Source organism: Nicotiana sylvestris, chromosome 10, assembly GCF_000393655.2.
Source record: "Nicotiana sylvestris chromosome 10, ASM39365v2, whole genome shotgun sequence".
In the NCBI taxonomy this organism is placed as follows: domain Eukaryota; kingdom Viridiplantae; phylum Streptophyta; class Magnoliopsida; order Solanales; family Solanaceae; genus Nicotiana; species Nicotiana sylvestris.
The window spans coordinates 136642532-136665073 of NC_091066.1; the positions used below are offsets into that span (position 1 = coordinate 136642532).

The 22542-nt window shown below is 33.4% G+C and overlaps 2 protein-coding genes across 2 annotated transcripts in view; both read left to right on the plus strand.

Annotated features, from left to right (window-relative positions):
- LOC138880008 (uncharacterized) overlaps positions 1-5129 on the plus strand; it is a 44871-nt gene extending 39742 nt beyond the window's left edge. Inside the window, exons 4-13 of the mRNA XM_070159657.1 lie at positions 1339-1927; positions 2034-2237; positions 2443-2562; positions 2644-2749; positions 2907-2987; positions 3077-3521; positions 3624-3749; positions 4188-4291; positions 4438-4795; positions 4883-5129. Of these exons, the coding sequence (XP_070015758.1) occupies positions 1339-1927; positions 2034-2237; positions 2443-2562; positions 2644-2749; positions 2907-2987; positions 3077-3521; positions 3624-3749; positions 4188-4291; positions 4438-4795; positions 4883-5129 (2380 nt within the window). The remainder of the gene's footprint in view (positions 1-1338; positions 1928-2033; positions 2238-2442; positions 2563-2643; positions 2750-2906; positions 2988-3076; positions 3522-3623; positions 3750-4187; positions 4292-4437; positions 4796-4882) is intronic.
- A 5073-nt stretch (positions 5130-10202) lies between these two features.
- LOC104232648 (pyruvate dehydrogenase E1 component subunit alpha, mitochondrial-like) lies at positions 10203-21666 on the plus strand. Its single transcript, XM_070160083.1, has 9 exons — positions 10203-11052; positions 12018-12097; positions 14291-14368; positions 18901-18996; positions 19084-19155; positions 19265-19318; positions 19437-19502; positions 19667-19732; positions 21359-21666. The coding sequence occupies exons 1-9, from the start codon at positions 10365-10367 to the stop codon at positions 21401-21403; spliced, it is 1245 nt and encodes a 414-aa protein (XP_070016184.1). The 5' UTR covers positions 10203-10364; the 3' UTR covers positions 21404-21666.
- The last annotated feature ends 876 nt before the right edge of the window (positions 21667-22542 follow it).

The following is a 22542-nucleotide window of genomic DNA, read 5'->3' on the forward strand; positions in this document are numbered from 1 at the left end:
GTCAACCCTCTTGTTAGATTACTTGTTCCTATATAGGTTCGATATGGGTTTCGATATAGAGTCACTGTTTCGAAATAATGCAACTATTTTTTTTTTTTGAGTTCAATTAACAGCAGCTTTCCTAATAAACAACTGATTTCATTTATCAAGCCTAAATAAGTTGATTACAAAGTTCAAACTTAAGGTTTGTTTAATGTAAATTTAGTATGACTTATCTATTGCTTGCGATCCCTCCTATCAAATTAACAGAACTTATTCACTCCTTAAAGACGAGGCATGAGATAATTTTCACCTCATAAACAACCAATTAGGCAATCAAGCAAAAATTCGGATTCGTCATATATAGTAGAGATTTAGTATGTTAGTTGCTTAAACAAGTAAGTTTAGTATTTTTCCCTTTTTTTAGAGACAAATGTATTAGAAATGTAGCCACTTTAGGATATCCTTTCTAAAATAGAGACGAGCCTCGCCAAATAAAAATGCAAAATTGCGGGGCCCTCGATAAATAATCATAATAATTATTTAGAATTCAAGCTAGGCCGTTTAGTGAATCTCATGACCCTCTCAAAAAATAATAACACGTTAGGCTCTTTAGGCGCGGCTTAATTAAATCATATTCTTAAATTCGGGTGCACATTGATGTGGCCCAAATCCAAATCTCAACGAAGTCAAAATGTGTTGACAATCACGGGCGCATTGATTGTGACGTGGTTCGAGATGCATTTTCACGACGTTGCAATTCTATAAAAATAAGTGATAATGATAAGAGCGGTTTAAACTTAATAAAAGCATGTAAGTCATAACATGTATTTAAATAAGATATTTATCCATTATAACAATTTAAGCGACCGTGCTAGAACCACGGGATTCGAGGGTGCCTAACACCTTCCCTCGGGTCAACAGAATTCCTTACTTAGAATTTCTGGTTCGCAGACTTCATTTGGAAAAGTCGAAAATTTCCTCGATTTGGGATTCAAGATAAACCGGTGACTTGGGACACCAAAAAACAAACCTTTCCCAAGTGGCGACTCTGAATTAAATAAATAATCCCATTTCGAATATTGTCACTTAAATTGGAAAAACTCCCTCGCGCATTTATCCTTCGGGGCGGGCGCGCAAAAAGGAGGTGTGACAATGGTGTGCTTAGATTCCACACTTTGTGTGATCCTAGCATTCCTAGCCAGATAAAAGAGTTATTGTCTCCAAATGCTTTAAAGCTTTTTAAAAACACTTGTTTTGGTTACTTACTGTTTCTCCCCTCCATTTGCATGCAAAATCAAGCTATTCATCTTCTGATGAAGTATGAACTGTCTAAGTCTAATGAATCATTTTTTTCAGTCCACTTGAAGGGGGAAAATTGAATTTTGCCTTGAGAGAGTTTGGTTTAATTACCAGTTTAAATTGTGTGAATAAGTTTACAGATTATGGATATACTTCTAGTTATATTAGCAAGTTAATGAATAGCTATTTTCCTAACAAAAAAAGAGTAGAGAAGTGGTATTTGAAAAACATAGTAACAAATAGATCTTGGGTAAACGATGAGGATGCAGTCAAGTTGTGCATTCTTTATCTTTTGGAATTTTTTGTTTGCCCTTCTGATAAAGATCATGTGTCTTTTATAGACCATTTTAGGTTCTATTTGGTAGAGTCTGGTAATTTTGAGTCATACCCATGGGGTATTAAATTGTTCAATCAGGTTATGGAATCTGTTAGGCATCGTCTAAATCCCCGTGTACATTCTTATCTCATACGGGGATGCTCATTAGCCTTACAAGTGTGGCTTTATGAGTGTTGCTCGACCGTCAGCACGGAGCTTGCTACGAGGTGTTCTGACTCAATACCTCGCATATTAAGATGGTCAGCTACTAAGGGGCAGATTTGGTTAACTGCCTTTGAAGAGAAGATGATCAAGCCTGAGTGGATTAAGGTATTTTTTTTCATTTTTGTATGTTCCTACATTTACCTTCATAATATCTACATTTAGACTACATTTTTTGTCTTAGTAGAACTAACTGTTTTTTTTCATGATTCAGTTCACAAGCATGACTGAATCTGGAGAAGAGATTGGAGTGCTTACTCTGCCAAACAAGATTGAGTATGAAGATGAACAAGGTGCACAATCATCAGAGGTTCCAAATGCTGATTCTCCAACATTGGAACCCAAACATACAAACTGTCAAGAGGCCAAGGAATCTGTGGCTATGAAGTTCAGAAAGCTAGAAAAGGGAATTAAGCAGGTAAAATTATTAACTACAATATATTTACATATTTGCTACAATTTATCTACATTGCATAACATTGTTGTTAAATTATAGTATAATTGTATCAATTTGGAGACAATTGTATAAACAATACTCCCTCGTACATAATTAAACTAAATTATAATTTATTTGAATAAAATTACCAACTAACTATATTTTAAACTTTTAAGTTGATGGAAAGTTAGAGGATTTTAGGAAGGATGTATTTAAGGAACTCCATGACCTTCGAGTATTTATAGATGATTCTATGAAGAAGGTTTTGAATTTGATAAACAGAAGATATGATGTGGATGAGGCAAAGGTAAGAGTTGATATATATTTATATGCCAAAATAAATTATGACATTTTAAAAAATATAATCAAACTAACATAATATCTTTAGTTTGCTAATAGTTCAACCAAAAACAATGACCAAAAACAAGGAGTGAACCACCAGCAATTTCCGTTCAATCTTGGTGATCAAGTGCATGCAAGCACAAGCAACACAAGTATCTACAAAATACATACAAATATATACACTTATTATAAAACTTTATAGAACTGAGTTTTATATTCACAATTTATCTACAACTTCCTACATGTATTTGCAACTTTCAAGGCAGCATTATCTAGTATTTTTTACCTATTTGTTTTTATAAATTGAAGCTGTAGTTTGTCCAGAACATGTTCCAGTACATGTTGACTTATATGGAGAATTTCAAGAAGCAGCTGAGGTAGAACAAGCAGGTATAATATCATACTGTCATTCAGAATAAATAATTGTTCTTTATACAATTTTACATTCCCTGTTAAGTAAGTATTGTTTTTTGTAACAGATATTGAAGATATCAATGCACAGTACCCAATTCACGGAGTGATTGTAGCAGCTCAGACAGAACAAGTCATTGAGAAACAACTAAATGAAGGTGAAGATGTACATCATGTGGATGAAGTTGTTTCTGAAGGTTCATGCATTGATAAGAAGCGTGTAACATTGGATGACTTTGAGTTGCCAGACAACTTAACACAATTGGTTAAGTATGGCGAGCTCATACCAGATGAAGCAACCCCTATTCATCCGGGGAGAACCAGGCAACTAGGGGAACATGCACGATCACCTTTCATACCGCTATATAGTTCTGGAGGCAGCATCTCTATTGGACCTAAATTTTTCTACCTTAAGCACCCATTCACAACTCTTATAGGTGAAAATGTAGATTCTGATATGTTAGATAAGTTCAACAAGTGGTTATGCCACCGTACTGACAAAGTATCTAAGAGGTATGAATGCTTAATTTGACACTTTCATTTCAGCATTTTAAAGTTAAAAAATATAATTCATTCTGTGAATTTTTTTGATTGGGCATTTATTTGTTGTTACAGGAAGAAGGCTCCCTTTTCCATAAAGGATAACCAAATCAATCCTTGGTTAGACCTTAGAGTTGAAAAGGTGGATAAGAAGGACTGGTTTTATTCCCTTGCTCACCCTGGGGAGTCATCAATGACTCGGTAAGTATCAAAGAATAAATTCACAAGATATATTTTCACTTCTGTTTTGTAGTTATATTGTAGATATGAAATATATGTGACCATGCCCTTTATTATAAATTGTAGATATAATGTAGACATTTCTTATAAATGTTGCTCTTATTAATTATAGTGTGATTGTATTTAGGTTGAACCTTATGTATCATATTTGATGATGAATTGTATTTAAAAATTGTATATTTATTAATTTGGACATAATTGGTATATCTATATTTCATGGTTGTAGTTAATTTTTAGTAAAATTGTAGAGCCAGTTGAAGACTTATAATATTAACTTTAGTTTGCATGTAGATATTATTGAGGCCTTTTGTGGTAGTTGTTGTTCCATGTGTTGTTGTGTATAGCAGTTAAAGTGTATTTATTTGTTAGATTATTTGAATTCTGACTTTGTATTTTAAGGTGTAGCTGCTTTGTTGATAATTGTAGTTACATTGTAGCTAACAATAGATTTCATTTTATTTTGCAGCACATTGATGTTATTATGTATTACATGAGAAAAAGAGGTAAATATGCCCCCAACCCCAATAACACTAGGTTTACAACAACCGATTGCTTGTTCAAGTCAAAGATCGTACAAATTTATGACAAGTTCATAAGTTCTCCGCCAGAAAAAAGTATTCGGTTATTAAACCCGATGATGATGTTGCAGAATATATTCTTGGGTATAGACTCCTTGCTAATGTTTCCTGGGATGAAGTTGACTATGTCATCATGCCCGTGAACATTGTAGAGAATTTCCATTGGTTGTTGATCGTTTTCGACATAGTGGACATGCAACTTTATGTGTATGATTCCATGGTGTCTTCACACCATCATAATGTTGTTGAATCATGTGTTGATAAGTTTTCAATCATTATCCCTCTGTATTTGTCTTGCACTGGTTTCTACGGGAAGCGTAAAGATATTGACTTCAAGACCACAAAGGCATACATTGAGAAACCAGTTACAGACCCTCTCAACATACAGTGGATGGTTGCAGAGATTCCGCAGCAAAAGGAAGGATCACTGTAAAAAAACTATTCTCTCTTTCTGGATGTTTAATTATTTTTTTTATAATCATTTGTTAAATAATTAAATTTTTTTGTCTTATGCAGCGATTGTGGTGTATTTGTGGCTGCTTTTGCGGAGTATGTTTGCATTGGAGATTTGTCAATCCCTTCAGAAGACCTTTCGGATATCGACCAACACCGTAGACGCTATGGAGCTCTCATATGGGACTATGCTACAAAGAAGCAAGAAGATGGGTCAATCAGTGAAAGTGAGGTTACAGGCAGGTTAGCAAGGAGGAAGGGTGCTCCTGCATTGAATGAGAAGACTAGAGTCCAGAGAAAGAAGAAATAATGTCTTGTTTTCCTAGTTTAGTTGATGCCAATTTGTAGTTGAAGGAGAATACACTACTTTATGAACAATTTTTTTTATTGCAGCATACCTTTTTGTTTTGTAATTTTATCTTTCATCTTAGAATACAATTTGGCTACAAATAATCTCCACAATATCTACATTTTGGCAACACTCAATGTAGTAATTGTATATAATTTTATAGTTATACATGTTCATAATTTTTATGAAATACCTTCAAGTTCTAGGTAATATCTGTATATAATTGTCAAATGAAGTTAATTACACAACAAACAGAATAAATAATTACTCCAATCATAGAAATATATTACCCACAATTTATCTACAAATCATCTACAAATTATTACTAAGACTACAATTTAAATACAGTTAACTTATATTTTACCTACAATCTGGAAACACTTTACATTAAAGTTATTTTTTTAATATCAGTTGTATTGTAGATAATAAATATTTAAATTTAATTACACTCTATCAAAGACAAATTTAGATGCCTGATCTTTAAAACAAAATGTAGCATATTAAACAAACATAAACAAATTTTAGTCTACTTCATAATGATATTTAAAAACTTAAACTATTAAACAAAAAATTTGCTAACTTTAACTCACTAACAGTTATTTTGAATAACTATTCTAACTACATGATATTCATTTTTTCTTGGGCGCATTCTTGCAAGATCTTTTGTTATGCCCTTCACCTCCACAATTTTCACATGACACCTTGTACTTCTTTGACTTTATTTCATCATAGGTTTTATATCTTTCCTTTTGAGGTCTCCCTGGCTGTCTTTTATCTCTCGTCGGTGGTTTTACTACCTCATCCAAAATATGTTGTGGCACATTCCATTTGCTTTCATCAGGAAGAGGATTTACTGGCATTTCATACGTACGCCGAAGGCTCTCCCTTGTGTAATACAGAGAGCAATAGTTTTCATATGTTTCATTTATGTGCCTTAATGCTGCCAAAGCATGCACACATGGAAGTTCTTCAAGTTGGAATTGGCCACAACTACATTTCTTATTTTCTAGACATACAATGTACCGCTTCACACCATCTAACACAGTATGTATATGATCTGTTGAAGCCTTCACCTACAATTGCAGAACAAACAGAAAAAATATTATCTCAATCATAAAAATTTATTATCTACAACTTATATACAAATCATCTACAAATATTCTACACCTTATATACAATCTACAATTATCTACAATTTGACTATAATTTATATACAATCTGGAAACACTGCATATTAAGTAATTCATTTTTTCTGCACCAAATAAACAGATCTTACCCTAAGCTTCTGAGATAATGTTCTGTTGTCATCTAATTCTTTATTTAATTTGGCCCCAAGAAATGTGAAAGTACCCTTCGCCTTCAATAACTTCTCATTGGTCCAACGTTCTAGCAGTGTCCGCATATACTCTAAAAGGTCAAATATCGGCAGCTCTCTTGCATCTTTTGTTACTGCGTTCAACGACTCTGCAATATTTGATGTCATTGTCCACGTTCTATTCACTGTTGCATGTACTCTTGACCATCTATGATAACCAATATCATATAGGTAAGATTTCACACTAGGGTCTACCTCTTCAATCTTCGACATCTTTTCATTAAATTCATCCAGAGTGTATGACCGTGTTGTAGCAAAGTACAATTCATGCAATTGTAGATGACCCTTCTTGAATTTTGACCTTATATTTGTCCAAATATGCCACATGCAAGAGTAGTGTGGGATGCCCAGATAGACAATTGATGTTGCCTTCAGTATACTCTCATTCCTATCTGAAACAACACACATTGAAGGTTTTTCACCATATGCCTGCTTGAATTGCTCAAAGAACCACTTCCAAGATGCGTCGTTTTCAGAATCAACCATAGCATATGCCAAGGGCAATATTGTTCCTACATTATTAATTCATAAAATATTAATTGGAAGCTTTGAAAATTTATATAAAAATATAAATACATAACAACTACAATACATATTCATAATATATTCATTTTATCTACATTACATGTAATAGCTACAAAATAACTACAAATTACTACAGTATATCTACATTTTATAGACTTCCTACAAAATGACTACAAAATTTTTACACTTTTTACCTGCTGCATCCTTGGTGCTTGCTGTCAGCATAATCCCCCTATAGGCTGACTTTAAGAATGTCCCATCAACCACTACTACTGGCCTACAATGTTGCCAACCACTTATTGATGTACAAAGAGTAACAAATGCGTATAAGAAGCATTCATCTGCTGTCTTTTTTAATTTAACAACCGAACCAGGATAAGTCTCCTCAAGAATATAAAAATATTTGGGTAATTTGCTGCAGGAGTCAGTCGGATTCCCTCTCAAAAACTGTAAAGCCTTTTCCTTTGCTCTCCATGCTTGCATGTAGCTTAGGTTCACTCCGTGTTAGGATAACATGTCAGTCTGTATGTCCTTTGATGTGTAAACAGTCTTAGGATCACAATACTTTGGAATTACCATGCTACCAACTACATCTGCAGTACGTTTGCGATGTATGAATGTTTCGTCCATTATAGAGCATGTGTGTTGTCAGTTGAAACTCCTTATCTTGAACATTGCAGAATTATTAATTGACGTTGCCTTGAAGTGCCATTTACAGTTTTCACCAACACATACAAGTCAGTAGCTACAAAAAAAAATACAATATTTAATACAGATTATAAATGTAGATGCAACAAACGGACTGTTTTAACATAAACTACAATGTAACTACAATTTATCTACAATGTTTACATTACACATATCTTGAGTATAACACTGCTTTTATTGGTCTTTTCTCCACAAATATCTCCATACCTTCTACGACTAGATCTTTTAACTCTGAACTGGAACTTGTGCATCACAGAAAAGTGCTTCATTGCAGTAGCTACAATTTGTTTGTCCTGATACACTTGTCCTTCTTCAATAGCAGTTTGCGTAGATTCTGTTATTATTTCACTTTGATATTCCTCTATAGCTGGATATGATGGCATATCAAGTAACTTTATGGATCTAGATGAACATGCATCAAAATAAAGATAAACAGTGTACTTATAATTTTGTAGAATATCTGTAGAGAATTTATAGATATAGTGAAAATTTTGTAGTCATCCATTTTTAGGATGTCGCCATTATAGTTAATTTCTACTATAATTATTGCAATTGTAGTTTTATTTGAAGACAACATTTTGAAATCAACAATTTCTAATCATAATTGTAGTTTATGTTGTTTTATAAATGTATTAACTTTGTAGGTAATTTTGAAAACAACATTGCTTTATTATATCATTAAACAGATTTGTAGTTTAATTGTAGGTAGCTGTAGTAATTTTGAAGATAATACCGTAAAAACATAAATCTATGCAATTTACAACTATACAAACCCTCACTTGTGTTATCGTTGGTGATTGCCAATTCCATATTGAAATCTCGTACACTTATACATAACGGATATGAACCTAAGTTTTTATTCTCCTTTTTGGTCTCCATATACATACGAACCCCCATATCATTCCTAATCTCCATTGGGGGACAATTGTCGTTCACCATGTATTTGATTTCTACAATTTTTTCTGAAGTATCAATCGATAGTTGTTCTGCAATTGTAGAAATCAGAATACTGTAACTTGCATTCTCATCTACCACAATGACATCAACTTCAAAATCTCTAAATCTGCCATAGTTATCCCAATTCCCATTCAATTGTAGCATGATTGCTATTTTGGACATGATTGCTGATGTATTATTCTAATTTTTTTTGTTTTTTTGTATTTCTAGATTGAGAGAAAAAAAGATGAAGAACAGATTTATGATCGCCAATTTGTTTTCTGAAAGCGAACGAAGAACAAAATATACCAATGTTAAGTTGTTGAATCTCGAAGATTTGAATTCTACAATTTGAATTCAGTTTGTTGAAGCTGTTCGTAGTTTGTTGAAGCTGGTCGTATTTTTTTTTTTAAAAAAAAAATTTGAATTGTATTCTAAGAGTAAATTACTCAGATGCGAAATCTCCTTTCCTTTTCAAAACTTGAAGTTAATGTAGAATCAATCTATCCCAAGATTCTTTCCCGATTTTTAGCACGTTTTTTATGGAATATTCTGCCCTAATTATTCATAATAGACGAATAGTACATGAATTGTAGGAAAAATATGGACTAGACGGGTAATTTAGATACTATGCACATATTTAGTAATAAAATTTCATATATGGTATAGAAAGAAAAAATCCCAATAATTATTAGTCAATAAGAAGTACTATTTCATATCGCAAGAGTGAATTTTCTAGGGAAAGCGAATTCCTGAGATTGCTATGATAATTATGGGCTAAATGTGTGTTTCCAAAAATACAAAGAAATGACCCCCTCCTCCCCCAAACAAAAAAGAAAAAAAGAAAAAAGAAGAAGAGGGAGTTGAATTGTTGTTGTTTTAGAACACCAAAGTTGTCTAATCAATGTACAAACATTAAGAAGATTATTGACAATATTGAGTATACCTATTTTACTCCAATAGTCAACAATATTCGGGCAGCCCTATTGCGGTCAAATGGTTTTATGGGTACGTATAAATTTATTTTTAGTTTATGCCTCAATTTCTTTTTTTTACACATAAACACATTAGAAATTTATTTTTATACATAAAAGATTTAAAAAGAATATTTTATTAATTTCAACATTATAAATAGCCATGTAGACGAATGAACAGTGTCAATATTTTCAGGTTTATTCCTTTATATAGAGGCTGAAGAATATAGAGCCAAATAATACTAAAGTATTAAAATATCTATTTAGCACATCATTGTGTACTATAGTTAGTACTCCTACTTACTACTACTATCGCATTCATGTATGTCTGCGTGAGAAAAATCAATAATTGAGAGAAAATTGAAGTTCAGTTATTCTAAGAAATGTATTAGTTATTTGTATAATAGGAATAATATTGAATACCACAGAAAATTGAACGTTTTAGTTGAAATGAAAAACGAAAAGATAAAAAGAAAATTGCTCTAGAATTAACAGAAAACAGCTTATGGGACATTCGAATAGTCAGATTCCTTTTTTTTTTTCTCTAAAAAATCCTCCTTTAATTCTTACTAGTATTTAAATAAATGCCACTTGCTCTCAAACAAAATTTTCATTTTCATCCTCTCCATTAGCACTCACCAAACGCTCTCTCCAGATTCTCTCATACAGAGATCGAAGATGGCGCTATCCACAGGCCGAAGAACCGTCAATCATCTCTTGAAACCTTTAACGGCGGCGGTGTCCGCCACGCGCCACGTATCGTCGGACTCGACCGCCACAATCACGGTAGAAACCAGCCTCCCGTTCACCGGCCACAAGATCGATCCTCCATCCCGCACCGTCGAAACTAGCGCTAACGAACTCATGACTTTTTTCAAGGACATGGCGGAGATGCGGCGGATGGAGATCGCCGCGGATTCGCTCTACAAAGCAAAACTCATCCGTGGATTCTGCCATCTCTACGACGGACAAGAAGCCGTCGCTATTGGCATGGAAGCCGCAATTACCAAAAAGGATTGTATAATTACAGCTTATAGAGACCATTGCATCTTCCTTGCCCGCGGCGGAGGGTTATATGAGTCATTTGCGGAACTTATGGGAAGGAAAGATGGATGTTCGAAAGGTAAAGGAGGATCCATGCATTTTTATAAGAAGGATAGTGGATTTTATGGAGGTCATGGTATTGTTGGTGCTCAAGTTCCTTTAGGAATTGGATTGGCATTTGCACAGAAGTATTCGAAAGAGGAGCATGTCAGTTTTGCCATGTATGGTGATGGTGCCGCTAATCAAGGGCAGTTGTTTGAGGCTTTGAATATGGCTGCTTTGTGGGATCTTCCTGCTATTCTAGTTTGTGAGAATAATCACTGTAAGATACTCAACTCAATCCACCATTTTCACTAGATTTCCAACTAATGCCTTTGAAAGATTTGCTAAACTATTACACACCGTCAATCCGTAGAACTTAAACTCATACTTTGTGGACGTTTGGACATAAGAATTGTGAAATTCCGAAAAAAAATGGAAAAATAAATTTAAGGGAAAATGGTATTTGAAAATTAGAGTTGTGTTTGGACATAGAATACAATTTGAAGCTGTTCTGTTTTTTCTTTTTTTTTTTTTTTTTTTTGTGAGTGAGTTGAAGTGAAAATTTTGTTCGTGAGTGAGTTGAAGTGAAAATTTTGAAAAATAATTTTTTGGAGTTTTTCAAATTTTCGGAAAATCTCAAAATTCAACTTAAACACTAATTCCGGAAAAAGGTTACTAATTTTTCTCCAAAATAGTGAAAATTTTCTTATGTCCAAACGGGCTGTCCTCATTTTAATATGACATTCTTTCCCTTTCATCCTATCACAAAAAATGACATCTTTTCTATGTTTAGAAATAATTTAACTTTAAACTTCTCTTTTTATGAGATGATTTATAGCCATAGAATTATCTATGGAATATTTTAGAGGACAAGGGCCAAAAATTTTTCTTAAGCTCCGTGCCTAGTCAAACAACATCACATAAATTGGGACGGGGGAGTAGTACTTAAAAAGTCCTTTCTTTTAAGTAGCAATACACATTTGATTGATAAGTAGACTTTTCGAACAACTTTTTTGCATACATTATTCAATATCGTGCATTTCTCTATTTTACAAGTCTTCAAGTGTTTTTCATTTGTAAATGTATGTGTTTTTCTGTAATATTTTGATGAGTAGTATGCTTGCATAACTAAGGACTTACAAATTATTGACTATAATTGGCATTTGATACAGAAAATTGCCTACTTTTGTTGAGTATGTAATGTGTTGTTCACTTCAAATGCGCGCGATTGCTTTTCTGATGCAGATGGAATGGGGACAGCAGAATGGAGAGCTGCAAAGAGTCCAGCTTATTACAAAAGAGGAGATTATGTTCCTGGTCTGAAGGTACAGTGAATTACAACTTGCAACTCTTTTTTGTTAACACTTATTGAGAAAAGTCAGATTATTTTGCTTTGTTTTCTCTTTTATTTTTGGGAGCTGATAGTGATGTGCTAGTAATACTCAACTAAACATTTCTTGTTAAATCTTGGATAAAGTAAAACCTGTTTAACTTTGAATTGATTTTACTTATCAAAAAGCAGTTGAAGATGTCTCTTTAATTTGAAGCCAGACTCTAGGCTTTCATATGAGCTCTGATTTTTTATTTTAAATGGAGTTGAATTTTCCATGGTGAATGAAAGGTATCTTACAAATGTAGATAGCAAGTTATGTTGTCCTTGCTCATGACCCCCTACTTTTGGTGCTCTGGTTCTAAGCGACTCCACTTCTGTTGCATGCTCAAGCAAGGAAAGAGTCATTTCCTGGTATGTTAAACTCTGGAGAACGATGTATGGCCACTGAATTAAGTGAAACTAGCCTTACAAATATTGAAGGAAGTTTAAATATGATGTGTCATTTTGAGGAAAGTCCCTTAAAATAGTGTATAGGAATTGTCTTGACTATAAAAAAGGGGAAAAAAGAAAGAAAAGAAGGATGCCTTTTGACTTCTAACAGTATAAGGGTATCCTTCACTTTAATAAGTTATGGTATTGTTTAGGGGTGACAATTTGAGCCCAAACCCATTTGACCCGCCTAACCTGCCCAAGGTTGGGTGGGTCCATTTGTTGAACTCAACCATCTTGAGCCAACCCATTTCCCATCTAAAGTTGGGTTAATTTTAGGAACAAATTGATCATGAGTAACTTTGCTAAAATATCTTAAAAATTACTTTTTTTGGTTGACCGTAACAAAATTTTAAAAGTCTTATTTGATAATTAAACAATTCATAAGAAAACAATACACATTAATTAAAGCTTGGTAAGAGTTGGGCAGGTTGGGCTACGACCCAAATTTTAGCCCAACTTGACCCAGCCATCTCAACCCAGTTACTTTTGGGCGGGTTATTGACCTGCCCATTTATTGACTCAACCCATTTTGACCTACCCAAAATCAGCCCAACTTGCTTATTTGACACTCCTAGTATTGTTAATGCCATGCCTTGCTATATATAAGAATAGTACTGTATAAAATATTGATTAGTTATACATAGGTCGAAAAATACTATCAAGGAATTAACAACACCCAAAGCTAATACATGTATTTTTTCCCCTAATATATCCTATCAAACGATCCGATAAAGTAATAGATTTCTTGGATGTAGAAGAATTGCTAGTCAATAAAAAGTACTATTTCATAATGCAAGATTGAATTTTCTTGGGAAATCGTGTTCTTGGAAATGCTATGATGATTATGGTTTATTATGAGCTAAATGTTCAAAAAATACAAAGGAATGAGGTTCTGCCCAAAAAGAGAAAAAGAGCGAGTTGAATTATTGTTGTTTTAGAATGCTAAAGTTGCCCAATCAGTGTACAAACATTAAGAAGGTTGTTGACAATATTGAGTATACCTTATTTACTCCAAAAGTCAACAATCTTGGGGCAGCCCTATTTCCAAAAGAACAAAAATTGTCAATATTGATCCCCATTGGAATTTTGAAGAGATTTTTTATCGTTGCTAAGATGTTAAACTCTGGAGAATGATGTATGGCCACTGAATTAAGTGCAACTAGCTTCCCAAATATTGTAGAAAGTCTGAATATGATGTGTGTCATTTTGAGGAAAGTCCCCTGAAACTAGTGTACAGGAGTTGCCTTGATTATCAAAAAAGGAAAAAAAAGAAAGAAAAGAAGGATGCCTTTTGACTTCTGACAGAATAAGGGTATCCTTCACTTTGATAAGTTATTTGTGGGGCTGTGAACGTAGTGCATGATCGTGGCTCACATCTATGAGAACTAGGATGATTGCTTGATGTATGGTTCAAATGCTAAATTACCTATATGCTATTTCTACCGGGGATCCCAGTATTCCTAGATTATGTAGAAAATTGTATGAGTTTTACAGGGCAGGTCTAACAAAAAAAAAAAGAGAGAGAGAGAGAGAGAGAGAGAGAGAGGGAGAGAGAGAGAGAGGGAGAGAGAGAGAGAGAGAGAGATTTCTCCTGCCACAACGATGGAGAAGGACCAATTGTTAAGTTTCAGTGGGTGATGTAGGAAATTTTGATGTTTTGTGACTCTTGTGCTCTTTTTGTTATGTTAAACAGGTAGATGGTATGGATGCCCTTGCTGTTAAACAAGCATGCAAATTTGCTAAGGAGCATGCCCTCAAGAATGGACCAATTGTAAGCACTTATCATGCCTTTTTTTATAAGGAACATATCATGCCTTTTTCTAGATTAATTTTTGGTTGTGATTGACAGGAGTTCTTTTTGTTATATAATTTCTTGTGTGTATATATATATATATATATATATATATATATATATATCCATGTATGCTGTTGAAAACAATAATGTTTTGGATGCCTCTTGTCATTATATACTCTAATAATTTATGGGAACTTTAAAAAAGAACTAGCAAGCGTTGTGCCAAGTATTATTGACAGAAGGAAAGAAAAGGAAAAAGAAATAAAACAGAGATGCTAAAATCAAATTGCATACAATTGTTACTATTATCTTTTGCCCAAGACAATATAGTATGTTGTTGTGGCAGGTTTAATCCTTGTGTTCCTTTTTTGTAACCTCAACATTATTCTGTTAAGAATTCATGACGAACTGTCAATATGAAAGGCCAAAAATGCCATAAAGAATCTGTGAGGACAAAATGACATCTTGCATAATTTCATTGAGAGTGGCAACATTTCTGTCCAGGGATGTTGCCGTTGTTTTCCACAACATAAACTGGGAAAGGGAAGGCGATAGGCACCAGTTTTCTAGGAAACTTAGTTTGCCTTTGAGTTACTGGAGTTATTGGTCACAACGACATCCCATTATCTTGTCCTCCATATTAAAAAGAAAAAAGAAGTGATCAAAAGGAAAAAGGCAAGTAGGTTATTCATGAGTTCATTGCCTCATATAGGGATCATGAACTTCGCTGTAGTCTACACTGATTATGTATGATCTCTCTAGACACTTGTGTTACATCCCTTAGTAAAGACCCTGTTTGTAATGGACTAATTATTATGATCGGTTCTGTAAGATAATCCCCTCAGGCAAGTATTTCTCTGCCGTTGAAATTAGTAGAGGATGCATGGGCTGAAAATGCATAGCAGTTGAGACGATGACTCAAATAATGGAAATATACTATTTATTAAAGATGACCTCTCTTCTACTTTGGTCTATTTTATAAAAAATTTACTTGAGTAGAATAGGTCATATTAACACAGTGCTGGTGGTGTATGCCGACTAACACTGTATTCTGGGCCGGGCCCGGGCCTTCGTGAGCCAAACGGGCCGGGCTTTGTGGGCCTGGGCTCTGGCGGTCCCGGGCTTCGTGGCCTCACCTGGTGGAACCGGCCCGTGACGGGCCTAAGCCCATGTGGTCCTGGGCTAAACGGGCCGGACTCGTGGGCTTCGCGGGCCTAGTGGTTTTTTTTTGTTTTTTTTGTAAGGCAATTTATTGTAGTATCATGGCTATATTAAAAATATATATGTAGTATATATGTAGAAATCTAATTATTAAAGTGCTTGACGAAAAAGAAAAATAACAAAACAATAGTAAAACACTAAATTGTCATGCATAATAAATTAATAACAAAGTACAACATGAAGCATATTAATATATATATATATATAGTATACTAGTATAGAATGTTATGTATATATATTTCATTGTATATTTTCTTGTAGTATATATTGTATGTTATGTATATATATTCTCTTGTATATTGTCTTGTAGTATATATTGTATGTTATGTATATATATCCTCTTATATATTTTCTTGTAGTATATATTGTATGTTATGTATATATATTCTCTTATATATTTTCTTGTAGTATATATATTGTATCTTATGTATATATATTCTCTTGTATATTGTCTTGTAGTATGTTATGTATATATATATCCTCTTATATATGTTGTTGTAGTATATATTGTATGTTATGTACATATATTCTCTAGTATAGAATCTTGTAGTATATATTGTATGTTATGTATATATATTCTCATATATATTGTCTTGTAGTATATATTGTATGTTATGTATATATATTCTCTTATATATTGTCTTGTAGTATATATTGTATGTTATGTATATATATTCTCTTGTATATTTTCTTGTAGTATATATTGTATGTTATGTATATATATATCCTCTTATATATGTTGTTGTAGTATATATTGTATGTTATGTATATATATTCTCTTATATATTGTCTTGTAGTATATATTGTATGTTATGTATATATATTCTCTTATATATTGTCTTGTAGTATTGTATGTTATGTATATATATTCTCTTGTATATTTTCTTGTAATATATATTGTATGTTATGTATATATATATCCTCTTATATATGTTGTTGTAGTATATATTGTATGTTATGTATATATATTCTCTTGTATATTGTCTTGTAGTATATATTGTATGTTATGTATATATATTTCTTGTAGTATATATTGTATGTTATGTATATATATATCCTCTTATATATGTTGTTGTAGTATATATTGTATGTTATGTATATATATTCTCTTGTATATTGTCTTGTTGTATATATTGTATGTTATGTATATATATTTTCTTATATATTGTCTTGTAGTATATATTGTATGTTATGTATATATATTCTCTTGTATATTGTCTTGTTGTATATATTGTATGTTATGTATATATATTCTCTTATATATTGTCTTGTAGTATATATTGTATGTTATGTATATATATTCTCTTGTATATTGTCTTGTTGTATATATTGTATGTTATGTATATATATTCTCTTATATATTGTCTTGTAGTATATATTGTATGTTATGTATATATATTCTCTTGTATATTATCTTGTAGTATATATTGTATGTTATGTATATATATTCTCTTATATATTGTCTTGTAGTATTGTATGTTATGTATATATATTCTCTTGTATATTTTCTTGTAGTATATATTGTATGTTATGTATATATATATCCTCTTATATATGTTGTTGTAGTATATATTGTATGTTATGTATATATATTCTCTTGTATATTGTCTTGTAGTATATATTGTATGTTATGTATATATATTCTCTTGTATATTTTCTTGTAGTATATATTGTATGTTATGTATATATATATCCTCTTATATATGTTGTTGTAGTATATATTGTATGTTATGTATATATATTCTCTTGTATATTGTCTTGTAGTATATATTGTATGTTATGTATATATATTCTCTTATATATTGTCTTGTAGTATATATTGTATGTTATGTATATATATTCTCTTGTATATTATCTTGTAGTATATATTGTATGTTATGTATACATATTCTCTTATATATTGTCTTGTAGTATTGTATGTTATGTATATATATTCTCTTGTATATTTTCTTGTAGTATATATTGTATGTTATGTATATATATATCCTCTTATATATGTTGTTGTAGTATATATTGTATGTTATGTATATATATTCTCTTGTATATTGTCTTGTAGTATATATTGTATGTTATGTATATATATTCTCTTGTATATTGTCTTGTAGTATATATTGTATGTTATGTATATATATTCTCTTATATATTTTCTTGTAGTATATATATTGTATCTTATGTATATATATTATAAATTATTACTTATATATTTTCTTGTAGTATATATTGTATGTTAGGTGTATATATTACCTTATATATTTTGTATGTTATGTGTATACAAAAAATTTTATTTTTTTTAAAAAAAAATCTGTTGGGCCCGTCAGGCCCGCCAGGCCCGGCTGACGGTCCCGGGCTCGTGGGCTAATCTATGAAGACCGGCCCGTCACGGGCTTCTCAGGACCACCAGGACCGGCCCACCAGGCCCGTTAGGACCGCGGGCCCGGTCCGGTTCAGGCCCGGCCCACCAAGCAGCATTAATGCCGACGTTTCTGCCTAGAATCCTTGATGGAAGGACTTGGATTACCAAATGCAATATTAAAATGTTACTTGAGTATTTTCTAGGTAATGGGCTTAGTTTGTGAATTTTGGAAAAGTTAAATAGAGCGACATTGTCGGTGAGGATTCATTAAGTTGACCCCAACTTGTTTGAGATTGAGGCGTTGTTGTTGTTTCAAAGAAGGGCTCTTAACATTTTTTTTTTGCTTATTTATCTTTTATTTTATTGGTTAATAGGATCCATAAGCTCATCACCGATGAATTTTTCTACATATAACGAATTTGAGGTATCTGTAATTGGTAGAAATTAGCAATTATGCCGACAAGGGATCGGCCGATGTTTCTTTTAGGACTCCGCCGGCACCTTATGAGTAATTGGTAGCAATTATGCTAATGCTTCTTAGTACTTTATCTTTCGTTTACAGTGTCACATATAATGCACATTAATTTTTTCCTAAATGTGCTTTAGTTGTTCATTCTTTTTGGGCTGCACATGTTTATTAGTTTCTTTTTTCTTTTATTTGTGAAAGGAACACTAACTGAGATGGTTAAAATGAAGTTTGGAAAACGCTAAGATCAATACATGGAAATGATCCAGACCCTAGGACATGTCTTGCATTGAGGCTTATGCTAAGTTTTTTTTTTTGTTTTGTGGGGGGTGGGTTTGGGGGGGGGGGTTGTATTATGTAATTTCTTGCTGAATTCAACGTCAGTTATATTCATACATTAGTATTCTTTTCTTTTACTTCATTTTTAGCATATTCTAATATGTTTATGTTTCTTTCAATTTTGTTCAGATTCTTGAAATGGACACCTATAGGTACCATGGTCACTCTATGTCTGATCCAGGAAGCACTTACCGAACTCGTGATGAAATTAGTGGTGTTAGACAGGTCAATACATTCTGTAGACTATCTAATACATCTCAGCTCGCAAATGCTTCGCATAAAAGCTTAACAAGATTATCTTTAATTTTTCAGGAACGTGATCCTATTGAAAGAATCAGGAAACTCATATTAGCCCATGATATAGCCACAGAGAAGGAGCTGAAGGTATAGACGACTTTCTAAAGCTTGTACTTGGGGAAACCATGTTTTTTATGTCACCTCGATCTTCAGAGGACCTCTAACTGTTTTGTCGGTTTTTGTTCCTTCTCTCCAGGATATTGAGAAAGAAAAGAGAAAAATTGTAGATGAAGCCATTGCTAAAGCAAAGGTGAGGGTGGTGCTTTTATCTTCTCTTCTTTAGTAATTTTAAATATGGCAGCTGCTTTTTTTTTTCTGTAATAAATAAAGATAGTAGCTGACTAGTAACTTCTTATACTGTTTTCCAGGAGAGTCCCATGCCTGACCCTTCTGAGCTCTTTACCAATGTATATGTGAAAGGGTTTGGAGTTGAGGTATGTAATTGTTCTAATCATCAGTTTTCCCTTCTAAATTATTTACTGGCAACTGGATCATCTAGAAATCAAGTGATAGTAATTTTAAATATGGCAGCTGCTTTTTTTTTTCTGTAATAAATAAAGATAGTAGCTGACTAGTAACTTCTTATACTGTTTTCCAGGAGAGTCCCATGCCTGACCCTTCTGAGCTCTTTACCAATGTATATGTGAAAGGGTTTGGAGTTGAGGTATGTAATTGTTCTAATCATCAGTTTTCCCTTCTAAATTATTTACTGGCAACTGGATCATCTAGAAATCAAGTGATGATTGCACAATTTTCATTGGAGCACATTATATGAGCACTTGGGAAATCTGCAACTGATTTAATAAACTCCTACTATTCTACTAAGAGCACTTTGACAAGTGATATACACCTTTTTATTCATATAACCATAGTTGCTCCCGAGTACCTTGTTCCTTTTGTTGTGTCTTGTTGCCTCTATTGTAACTGTTCAAAACTGGCAGTTTCACACGATCTTCACTTTTATAAGAGTGGCCTATGGAATTAAGTTGATGGGTTTGTTGCTGTAATCTGACCATTGAATAGAGAGGTTGACCTAGGCTTGCCTGTATTACTAGTTCTAATGTTGTATTTTCTTATTCCTGTTTCGCATTCGTACCTGTTGTGTTATTCGCTTCTAGTACCCTGCTATCTTCTTGTTGCAATAGTTTGTTGCTTTAGTTTCATTGTTCCTTGAGCTGAGGGTCTACCGGAAACAACCTCTCTCTATCTTTGTAAGGTAGGAATAAGGTCTGCGTACACACTACCCTTCCCGGACCCCACTTGTGGGATTACATTGGGTTGTTGTTGAATTCCCAGACCAAGGAAAACTTACTTCACAAGCTTTATGGAGACTAGCTCACGCAAATGGATCAGTTTTTGTGTCAATAGTGGTTATTGGCCTTACTTTCTATTTGACAGTATACTAAGAAGGGATAACTCTTTGTAACTAGAGTAGCATGCGGGGCTTGATAATTTTTTAATCACTGGTGCTTGCTGGTATTTTGCTGAGAGTATTTTGACAAGTGATTAATTCATTTATTCATATAGGTATCCATTAGTTTCCATGTGATAAAGTACCCTTTTGTCAATTTGTCATCGCGTTGTGCCTCTTTTATTATTGTATACAAAAGGAGCTACAGTGAACTGGGAGTTCAACACAATCTTCTCTATTATAAGTGTGGCCTATGGATTTAAGTTGAATTGGAATGGTATAATATCGATTCACACAGAAGAAAAGGTTCTCTAGGGTTTTTCTTGATGAAATTAAGTTGACGGGTTTGATGCTCTAATCTGACCATTGAGCGTAGAGGGGACTTTTAAACCCTAAATTCCCTAAACCAAGGAACAATATAGGGCCATTGAATGTAGCAGTTGGTACCTCTCCACTATGCTTTTTTTAAGGTCAATCTAAGATGTTGGTTCAGTGTTCTGTAACTCCGTAGCCTTTGTGATTGCAGTTGCATGTGTTGAACGAGCCCTTGAGTGATTTCTTCTGCGATTTTTGCTTTATTGCCTTAAATGAACTGGAAGTGCTAATATGATAGCTTTAGGATATGAGCTAATTGAACTGTGGCAATGAGTGGTTAACTAATCTTTAGAGAGGTAACATGGTTCTTGTCAGTTCAGATTTTATTGGGAGTTGTTGATTACATTATACTCCAATGTAACTTGAAACAGTATAACTATTCAAATAGTGAATGGAAGAACAACTTACAAAGTGAATGTCTTGTTAAGGAGCTATTCTTTTCTGGGTGAATTACAGTAGGTTTAGAATGTTTTGATGACGTCTATCAATGTTTGTTCTTTTCAGGCCTGTGGAGCAGATAGGAAAGAAGTCAGAGCTACACTTCCATGAGGGCTGTGTTTGCATATTTTTTGATCGCCTTCTCATATGCACAAGAGATAAAGCTATAACTACAGCAAATAATTGTGATAGTAAAATCATTGGGCTTCGTCACGCATAGTAACTGAAATGGTTTATCTTAAATGTAGGAACTTGCTCTTCTTTGTTAATGTTTTCTTTCTCTAACTGCAAACATTTGGCTGGTGTATCTTTCCTACACGTTCCATTTTAGATGGTAATAAATTTAAGTATAGCGCCATTGGATGTTGTTTTCAGCTTGAGTTTTTTTCTCTAACTTGTTTTTACTCTTCGACATTCCAACCACCATTTTACGCCATTGTTCCTTAGATCATCTTATTTGAGTCTAGAGATATTAGCCTCATTATACAGTTGTCGCCCTATCTTGGTAGACGGTAGAGCTTCACATTGGCAGGGTATGGTACCATTGAACTACTGTATAATGGTTCTGAACAGGCAAATTGATAGGTAAGGAGATAAAGGAAGCAAGAGGAAAAGAGTTCTATAATTCTCTCAACATCGACAATGATGAGTTGATATGTCTCTTCCGTTTACATACAAGGATGCTTTACTTTGTAGACTAAATGAACCATTAGTGGTTTATATTAAAAGCAGCAGGTACAGGTATGCTTGTTTGGGATGATCTATGCATTTTTCCTATACTTCATCAAGCCTATTTGCCTATTCATCTCAAACTGGAGTTCATAATTTCAAGATTGTGCTTTTAGTACAAATTCGGAATCAGCCTCCCTACCCCCGGGTAGGGGTAAGGTCAGCGTACACACTACCCTTCCCAGACCCCACACATAAGATTATATTGGGTTGTTGTTGTGCTTTTAGTACTGAGTGTGGTGAGACGTCAAGTCTGTACTGCTTTCGCCAAACTTAGGATTCATCGGATTCACCAGCTTATATGCTGATGCGCAGTCTGTAGAGCTGTCAATATGTAGCAATTGATGGGTTGGGCTGGGCTAGCTCACCATTTTGATGGGCCTTATAATGGTTAGCCCACCCCAGCCCTATGTGGGCCGCGGGCCCCTACAGGCTGGCCCATCATTTTTAAAATTATAATTTTATATTTTTTCTTTAAGTTCTGACCTAAAAAAAGATAATTATTTAAAAGTTAAAAAATA